At 37.2% G+C, this 10,462-nt stretch overlaps 1 protein-coding gene across 1 annotated transcript in view; it reads right to left on the bottom strand.

The window, feature by feature from the left end:
- Positions 1–5,736: 5,736 nt before the first annotated feature.
- The window catches only part of Tmem244 (transmembrane protein 244), a 32,162-nt gene continuing 27,436 nt past the window's right edge, over positions 5,737–10,462 (bottom strand). The window contains exon 6 of the mRNA XM_063233357.1: positions 5,737–6,530. Within this exon, the coding sequence (XP_063089427.1) occupies positions 6,436–6,530 (95 nt within the window). The 3' untranslated portion in view covers positions 5,737–6,435. The remainder of the gene's footprint in view (positions 6,531–10,462) is intronic.

Here is a 10,462-nt window from a genome sequence, read left to right as displayed (position 1 = left end):
TTCAATAAATGAGGTCAATCTGTTTTTCTCTTTTGCAATTGTAGTGCAGCTTTGGTATCAATATTTTACCCTCCTTGAAAACTAATTAGATAGCTACTTATCATTACACTGTTTCATGGGATAGTTTTTGTATGAAAGGGATTAACTGGCTTTTAACAGCTTGATACAACTTAAAACCCAGGCTAGGAAAAGGACTTTTCTTTTTTAATACAAATTATTTTTAATAATTGCTGATTTATTTAAATTTCCTATATCTTCTATTTTTCTTGAAAACTGACCATTTTATCAAGTTCTCAATTTTTATTTATGGCATTTCTAAAAGCCTGTATTCTATTTGAATTACACTTGCTTTTTCATTTTTAATATGTTTTTCTAATATTTTCTTTGCTGGGCAAGTACTTTGCACAGAAGAAATGGAAGATTCATTTCTTCCTTTTGGATTCTGGGATTGTGGTTTTATGCAAAAATACACTTAACCTTAACAATCTGTTTTCTTCATTTAAAAGAATACAGAATATTTGTTTTATGAAAGAAATTTAGAATCAGCAAGATGAGATCCTCCCCTGGTCATGAAGAGTTTGGGAGCTGGGGCTGGGGGAAAGCAGAATCAGGAGCCAGATGTTCCTGCATGGTCATTCTGCCCTACGCTGACCAGCAATCTGGAGGGCCCATTTTCCTATACTGGATAACCTACCTCTCGTTTGGGGTATTTTCCAATACTGTTATCTTTCTTATCATTGTTGTTATCTTTCTGTGTGCTTTACCAAGTCTGGGTTATGTCATTATCTGGTTTAACATCTGGTAAACCTTTCTGAGCTGGAAACACATGGGCTCCTGCAGTTCTGAAACCCTTTATAGCCACACATTTTCTCTCCCTCGTTCTTACTTGTAGTCTGTAATTAAGTGGGTGTTGGGGCTTCTCAATTTATCTCCCATGTCTCAATATATCTTCCATATTTTCAATCTCTTTTTCGGTGGTGAATTTTAAGTAAACTCCTCAATTCTTTTTTCATATCATTAATCTTTCTCTTTGGTCATGTTCAGATCACTAGTTATCTTGTCTACTTGGTTTTTTATAACAGAATCTGCATTTTTTACTTTTATGTTCATATATATGTTTTATATATATACACACATATTGCTTCTGTATGATTACCAATTGTTCTAATTGTGGAAATAGTCTTTCATTTCAGGGAAAATATGAAATGTTTATATATTTTCTTTAAATTACGGCCTTATTTTTATCCATGGAGTTGAAATCCATCCATATCTAGAATGTTCTGCCTTCCCCAAAGGAATATTTCCTCTATTCATTTGCCATTTCCAAGAGAGCTGTGTCGTGCAGGAATGTTTGTGCCACACTGTGCAGGGTGTTTTCGTGAATGCTGTGCTCCTATTGGTAGTCTCAGTTTCCCTCCATCTGCTGGTGTTGCGTAGCCTGCCACGTCTTCAGCAGAGCTTGGGAAGGCTCTCAGGAGTGGAGAGAGGCTGGGTTGGTGTTGGAGCATAGAGAGGCAAGGGCATGCTGCTTAGAGGCTTCGTTCCACGAAGGGCCACATCTGGGCTCTCAGTGCTTCTGGTAGGCTCATTTCCCCCCAAGCTGTGGGGTGCACGGGAAATGCAAAGCCCTTCATTTCTATTAAGATTGGGGTCTGGAGTGGTGGCAGCAGTAGGTGTTTTATCATCTCCTTCTTGGGATGGAAGCAGGGAGATGGGTCAAGGACACCAGGAAGCCTCGGTTAAGGCAGCACTTAGGCTGACCCCTGTTCCAGATAAGCAGGGCTGCTGCAATGGGAGGCAATTCGGTTGTATCAAATCCTCCTACAGCCTTTGCCACCCTAGATGGAAGGCAGCTTGTTCCATGCTCTGTCCCCAGTGACAATAGTCTCCTTTGTGAGTGGGGCTGAGGTCTATTGCTGGACATGCACAAGCTATCTGGCATTTGGTGAGGTCAGAGCAGGAGTTTCTACTGTCAAAAGGGTGCGGGTGCCCACCCTTCTGGCATAGAAGGAGGGGGGAAAGGAAGGTGAGGTCAGGAGCCAAATAAATAGAACAAATCCACAGTGGAAGGTCACTAGCAGTAAGGGCCCAAACTCCACCTTGGTCCTTTGTTTCTGTCTATAAATAAATACTTGCATGTCAATGCACTGGTACAGTAGCAATGTGTAATCCATGCAGTGCTTAAGTATCATATCATACCTCAGTTATCAGAGACCCCTCAGGCTTTCCAGATGAGATTGGGCACATTCAGGATGATATGGCCATAGAGACCTTGGAGCTTTTCAGGGGACACCACAGTGACATTTTTCTTCCTCCTACCAGTCTTCATTTCATTAGTATCCTAGGTGTCTTATGACAGCAATTTTCTAGAAAGAGATGCTAGTAATTTATAACCAAGTACTTCTGATACACTCATTAGAATACTTGCTGACTGCTTGGAACTTGCTAGAAAGTAAACTACAAATCCAACTTGAAAGCACCTGTATAAATCTTAATTTACTGAAATTATATTTAGCTTCCAGAGAAGCCCTGAAGCTTTGTGGGAATAAAATAGAGTGGTACCTTGGTTCATGAACTTAATTCTTTCCACAGTTCTGGGAATAAACCAAATTGGAGGGGCACCGTACCAAATTTCCCCATAGGTCAACACTGATGCTAACCATCAAATTCGGTTTGGTTCTCGTTCAACTCAGTTTGTGGTCAGAACTGTGGAAAGAATTAAGTTCGTGAAATGAGGTACCACTGTGAAAACAAATTAAGAAAAGATTATAAACTATTTTAGGGAGGGCAAAGAAGGTAGCTGTGAGGATCAAATTAAAGGTACTTAATATTATCTTCTGAAAATGACCAGTTAAAAGCTTATTCGGGGTTAGGAATGGAGCTCAGTCACAGAATGCTCACTGAGCATATGTCAAGCTCTGTATGCAACCCCAGCTTCACATAAATGATGAATGACTAAAACCTGATTCAGTTTTAAAGGTACTGAGAGGCAAAGTTATCCTAAGTTTCCCAAACCACTCGAGAAACAGAGTGATCAGTGGTAAAAGCCATTGTTTATAAAAATGATTGTAACATGTAGCAGGAAGCCCCTTCAATTCCTGTGTATTCCTTTTCCTGACTCCACTAATCTACTTGGATGTTGACAGCTGGGAAGCCTCCACCTCCAAGTCCTCTGGGCTGAGGACGTGACTCCCAGGGGAGCGACTAGGTGGCCTGAGAAGGGAAGGGAAGGAAGGAAGAGCTGGGTTTCAGGATCACCTATTTCTGTAATTGTTTGTTCTTTTTATTTTTTCTTTAAGCAGAAGCAACATGTTTTCCCACTGAAGACCCACTGAGACCAGATATTTGTGAAAGAAAAAATCAAGTTCATTTACAGGAGGTAGACATATGTTAATATGAAAGAAAATAATGACCCCAACACATCATGCATTGCACAGCTTATGCCCAGATGGGGACTAATATTTAAAATGCACTTGGGCCTGCTGACCTTGGATCACCAGGAATAGTTAGACAGAAGGAAAGATGTATCAGCAACAGCGAAGGTGCCTAAGAAATAGTAAATGGAAAACTTAGACTTGTATTGTCTCCTATTAAAATGTACAGTAGCTCCACATTTTATCATTTTTATAAAGCCCTTTTTTCTGCAGGAGAAGTTTCCTCTAAAAGAGTCACATATATGAAGCAAGCTGTATTTTCTTCCTTTTCTGACAATTTTCTAGCATGGCCATATCTATAGATACTTTCATTATGATTTTATTTTCTGAGCAAGTCCAGCTCTTAAAGTTTATAAAGCAGCAACTTTAAGAAGAACTTTTATTTTTCCTTGGGATCTTTGTCATAAACAGAACTATCTCACAGAATAAATATTCTCCATTTATATGATAATCTTTACAGCTTTAGTGATTCTAAATAGCTTCAGAGCTTATCAGTGCAGCTACCAAGAAAAATTTGTTGAGCAAAACCCATAAAACATTACATAGGATTCTAGTCTTCATACTGTAAACATGTAACATCTATATATATTTGAGGAGGATTACTATCAGCAAAATTCTTGCATGCATAATGCTTTTAAGTAAAATATCTTTAAAAACTATGTAAATAAAAAATTAGTTATAAAATAATACAATGACATAATAATTTTAAAGCACATTTATGAAAAGGTTACACATAATATAATCATATTAGCTTACTTAAAAATATAAAAATATTAGCCCTCAAAACCAGGGTCAAAATATTGCCAAGAATTCAACCGAGTTATAATTATACAACATTGGGAAAGAAAATTAAATGGCCATTATTCTTGACTTTTAAGAAGGTTGTATATAGTTTAAGGCAAGTGAATTTTTAGTAGACATGTTTGATTTTTTGTTGTTGTACTAAGATATATACTTTTAGTTTAGTTTTTGTGTGTCAAAAGATGTCACCAAATATATAATGGCAATCATTTTAATGAGGGAAAGAGTAAACCCAAAGATTATTCTTGTGATCAAGAGAAACAATAAAGAGTAGGATTAGCACCATAGTAATTACCCAAGCGGATGGATTTCTAATCCTAGAAATAAGCATGCTAATTAAGCTGCACTACAGGATGACAAGATAGTAAGACCTGAGTCTGGAGACATTGTTATTCTAATTTACCAGTGAAACTTAATTCTCATTATATTAAAAGTACTTGATCAACCAAATCTTTTTTAATTAACAAAATTATTCAGGCAGCTTCTGTAAATTTCTTCCAAGAGTGTCAATTTTAGAGGGACACACTTCCGGTTAGTATATTCACAGCCTATTGTCTGCGTTTCTTCTAGAGCAGGGCTGGTTTAGTCTTATCTGTTGCAATACCTGCTTCTGTATGATATCAAAGGGGCTTTACACAGGGGGAATCAGAGGTCACTGTGAGCTTTCAAACTACTCTGGGCTTTTTGTCCTTTAAAGATGAGGAGTGGAGAGCCTACATTAGTAAATGGAATTTACCGCCCCTTGGCTGATCTAGGTAAATCACAGGTTTCAATATCTCCATGACCAAACACTTTAGGAGATATTAACAAGCAAAGTGGGGGTAATGAATGGAAGGCAAAAGTATACATATATAAATAATGTGCAAAGGGAACATAGGAAACATTGTTATTATTTTCATACTTACAGGAGAAAGGTAAGTTTAAACTTTCTAAACTGGTAAATGACAATACAATATAGTTTTTGCAAGGTCATGTGGAACAACATTACCTAGTGGGTGAAAGAGTATCTATATAAAAGAAATGGACTTTTAGGGTGAAAAGACTCATGGCAAAAGAATTCTAGAAGATGATTTAGTTTAGTTTCTTACTGTTCCCCACATGCTAGGGTGCATATGGGAGGTTGTTCTTTCCTGTTTCTTTTTGTGTGCCCATTTTCCTGTTTTGACTGTGGCCGGTACATCTTTTCTGCCACTATATTGAAAAGTAGTAAATATTTAATAGTGTAAGTTAAATTACTTCTGTTTAAACTCAGTAGATACTTTGTGAATGACAAGAAAAGAACTATAGGATTGGTAATATGGAACTGTATATACTGAAAAGATAGTCAAAACCACTTGTATCTTTGCTATAGAAAGTGTGACCCATCAAGCTGCAGCACCAGCATTTTCTGGAAACTGTTAGAAATATATAGTGGGGCTCCCCCCAATCCCTTCAACATCAAAATCTGTATTGTAATAAGATCCCCAAATCAAATGCACATACAATTGTAAGAAGTGTTGTGTTAGTAGACCAGTTTAATGAAAGAAACAGGCACAGATTGTTTTTTTAAAAGCAGCAATTTCATATGAAAGCCTCCAACCCAGAGCCCACACTGTGGAGACAATAATACAATCTAACTCTGATCGCAGAAATTGGAAGCAGTTTGAATCTGGCTTCTTCTGTACTTTCCATGCAATATAAAGTGTGTACCTGGTCAACTATATTGCAGTAATTGTGCATAATGTAAATTATTCCTTAAATGTCCTAAACAAGTACCTGATCAATACGAGATAAATTTTGGAAAGTTCCCTGAGATACAACATGACATTTCTTAGAGGGTAAATAGATGATTTGCTCACAATAGAACATGAAAAATTCTGAGAGGCCCTGAAATAAATAAGTTCTATTCTACTTAAAAACCAAGATTCCACAAATAAATTTAGACATGAAACTGTGTCTCTTTGTACAATAATAATAGCATTATTCAGAACAATTATTCTAAAGGATATACTGGGAAACACTGCATTTTATGAATTTGCGACATTTCATATGTGAATTCTTCCTAGGGTTGATCTGCTCTTGGTTAACTTCTTTTCTTCTAATAGTTATAAAATGTACTGAAAAACTTCAAACTTGAACATGAACAAAAAGCAAAACTAAGCTCTGACACAATAAATGTTATAGTATAGAAATTCTGAGGCAAATTAATCCAGCTGTACTGTTAGAAGTTATCCAGATCTGGGTAGATAAAGTTGTCCTTGAACAGACAATATGCTAAAGTCTGGCCTCCACATATCATTGATATTAAGCCAGATCCTGCAAAGAAAGGAAAGGGAAGTTTTGGTTAATTACGAAGAATGGATAATCCACTAGCAAGGGTATGAATGAGAACAGTTGTCATCACTAAGGTACCTGGAGCTGTATAAACAAGGAGCAAAACACAAGACAGAAAACAGGAAGTAAGGAGATAGAGCTTTCACAAAGGGGAAGGGGCTTAAAAGATGGAGGGAAGAGGAAATGGATGAAGAAATAAATTAAAATGTATTATGTGTGTCCACCAACTCCGCACAAGGAATGTAAACATTATGTACGTCAAAAATGTCCTAATAAAAAAATAATTCTTCTCAAACAGATAAAGCATTTGAAATAGAGTAGTTTCAGATTCAGCCAAGAGAGAGTAGAGGTTCTTTTTTGAGGTTGCTAAATTGTTAAAATTTAGAACTGCTTTTGAGAATAGATGAAAAATCAATGAGTTCTTAAAAACTCAGACATTTAACTGAAGTCAGTACATGTACCAAAGAATTCTTAGTTCTTTCAACTTTTCAACTAGTCATGTATTTATATTTTTACTGTTTACATACCTGTCAATAGACAGATGATAGATAATAGATAATAAATAGATAGCAGATGATAAGCTAATGTAGCTTCCGTCTGATTTTAAAAGAAAACCATGTTCATTTACTTTAAGTAAAAAAAATATTTTTAAAACCAGAAATTCACCTATCTGGGTTGTTTGGTTTTATGAAAACACCTTTATTTCTAGTGATTTTTGTTTGTTTTAAAAATCAATTCAATCAATATCAACCTAATAAGAGAGTTTTCATAAGTTGATTGCTCTTGTATAGCAGTCACAACACAATGTCCATGAGAGGTAAAACTGTCTGAGGTAGGAACCCTGACGAGATTTCCAATTTCCTCACAGGAAAGCTCCTATCTAAGGCGAGACCCTGTTGTGACTGTATATTGTGTCCACTTGAGAAGGCTAGATGCTCTTAACTAAGTAACTCAGCAGCTCTGCATTCTGGGGTGTAGAGGACAAGTGTTTTCCCTCTAGGATGTTGTTCATTGTGTCAAATGGAGGTCAGAGGTTTAACTCAGTGATTCAGCAGGGCCAGGGTCGTTACTTTGTAGAAATCCTAGCGTGTGAAGGAGAGGGCATGGGAGATGGTGGGATGCTACACCCACCCCAGGGATGAGGGGCCCAGCCTGCCTACAATCTAAGGGCGAAGAGGCTTGCTCCTCCCTCCTTTTTTGCTCTGGCTGCTTTTGCTGTCTTCTGCCACCTTGAAGTGTTGCCCCTGTGCCATGCCACGCTGCCTTGGAGCCAGCTATTTACAGACTGAAACCTCCACAAACAGTGAGCTAAATAAACCTTTCTTTCCTTAATTTCAGTATCAGGTATTTTGTCTCAGCAAGGAGAGAAAAATAACCAACACAGACCCTGAGAGAGCATTCCCAGTTGGCCTGGTTTCTGTTGTCATGAACAGAAAAGCTTTGCCTTCAGTGAAAAACACTACCGATGGTGTGTGATGATGGCACCCTGAGGAAGCCAACCCTGCTCACTCAGAGGGAAACAGTCACTCAGGTGTGGTATCGAATGCTCATCCATTCACCTACATGGATTCTCACTGGACTCCAGGTGGCACTTGTTATGTGGGAGGGCCAGTGAGGGCACAGTACATTTTGTGGTGTTGTAAATAAATTTCAAGGAGACAATTTTCTATTTTTCATGGAGAAAATGTTATTTTCACTTACAATTATAGCATTTCTTTCAGTATTTTTCTTCCAATTTACAAAAAATTTACATCTTTGAAAGGCTTGTACCAAATAAAACGTATTTTTTACATGCTTTCTTGAGGTACTAAGCAATACTACAGAAGTTCACAAATAAGACTCATAGATATACAAGGCAAGGAGAGAATTAAATCTGAATAAAGGAGGCTAATATGTGGTATAAATAATGCCGGGCTAGGAACAGGTAAGTCAGCACAGTGTTATCATCAATATTTGTCTGAATCTAAAGGGAAATCTTTAAGTTGGCCATGACATAGTTGTTGAGTTCATTCAATTTGTGAGCAGAACAAACAACTGAAGTAGTTTCATTGCTTGTTGCATTACTATGAAGACTGCAGTGTCAGTCATGAAGAAAAAGAGAGAACGTGTCAGCAACAGAAAGTCATCGAGCAGTCTTCTGTCCCAATTACCATGGCCCACATAAAAGTATTTTTATGCCCCTATCTTATATATAAATAAATCATATATATATATATATATAAATCATGTATAGGTTATGATACAACATGTTATATGATATATAATATGCATATATTATATATTGTATGCATACTATAACACAGTATGCATATTATATGATATATAAGAAATATGTGCTATCATATATACATGTTATTTATAAATAATATATATAATGCATCATATAATCTCCAAATACATATTGTGGTGGATTGATAACTGGTAGTTAACCTGTAATACCAGGTGAGCTGAATCAGATGGTGGTGAGCATGGATGACCCCCCTGAGCATTGTTGCCAAGACAAAAAGAACTGGAGAAGAAGTAGTATTGTCCTGGAGGAGCTTTGTGAGCTCCTTTCCTGATGTGGACTTGGCTGTTCTCATGGTCAGAGGAGCTCAGGACCTTGTTGTCACTGAGAATGGGTGCAGTTCACTTTGGGGGAGCTCTTGTCCATACTTTGTCATTTCCTGGCTCCAGAGGAGAAGCTGTGTGTTGTTAGTATCCAGGAGAAGCTTGTCACACGCTGGCTTCCTGATATGAACTCTGCTGTCCTCATTGTTGGAGGTACTCAGGACCTCACTGTTGCTGAGGTTGGCTGTGATACTTTTCAGGGGAGCCCTGGTCCTTACTTGGAGCATTGCTTCCTGGCTCCAATGCAGAATCCCCAACCTATTGGTACAGATACTTCATCCTGCTAGCACAGGATGCTTTCTGGCTTCCACCACTGACCTTTGGGCCTTCCTAGTGCAGATCCATGAAAAGGACTTGCATAAGTCATTGTCATGGGCTCTAGACTTCCAGCTGGATTCATAGGGGGCATGTCATGGGCTCCAGATCTTCAACTGGGTTCTTTGGGTCTTAGTGTATGGACAGATTTCCTCTACTCCTTTCTTTTGTATTTGACTCTTTGGGTGATGATTATAAAATGATACTGTAAATTATGTGTCCTGTATTATCTTGTTCTCTTTGCAATCCATGCTCCAGTGTGTTCAAATGTGTAATATCTATACATGAAAATAAATAGTACATCATATGGTATAATAATATATCACATAACATATTCCAATGAATGTTTTCAATATATAATATTTATATATAAAATAAATAGTACATCATATAATATAATATTTCATATACTCCAATAATGTATCCAAATATATAATATTTATCTATAAAACTGACATACAACTGGTAGTTTTCTGTTTATTTCTTCAACTCTCCTAGGGTGAAAATTAAACAGCCTCCCGGGTCATCCACTGGAGTTGTCTATCAAGAGTTTATATGTATTCACTACATGCTAGGAAAATCTCTGCTGCGTCATCTCACCTAATTCTCCCTGAAGTTACCCAACTAACACTTACTGTATATGACAGTATACATATATATGACAGTCACCATGCTGGGGGCTGAATATTTTATTAAGAATACTTAAGCTTAAAATTTGTTTTAAATACTTGCAATTTACAGCATTCTATAATTTTCTTTTCAAAAGCTTAAGCAATTGAGTTTTGAAATACATATTTTGATTGTTTTGTCTGTCTGTGTTTTTGTGCATCACGTTTTATCCTAAACATGCTTTGTCCAACATGGAAAACCAGTCGTAGAGCTGAAAAGCAACAAGGAAGTCCTATTCACGCTTGTGAGTCTGACTGATCTTCTATATTCTTCTCAGTTTCTTTGTGTTCTCTTCATGCCTGAAGGGTGGATGTCTGTAA

This window comes from Cavia porcellus, unplaced genomic scaffold (genome assembly GCF_034190915.1).
Source record: "Cavia porcellus strain 051 isolate PalLab524CR breed Dunkin Hartley unplaced genomic scaffold, mCavPor4.1 scaffold_22, whole genome shotgun sequence".
Classification (NCBI taxonomy): domain Eukaryota; kingdom Metazoa; phylum Chordata; class Mammalia; order Rodentia; family Caviidae; genus Cavia; species Cavia porcellus.
Note: the sequence above shows the minus strand (reverse complement) of the source record. Positions and strands in the feature narration are given on the sequence as shown.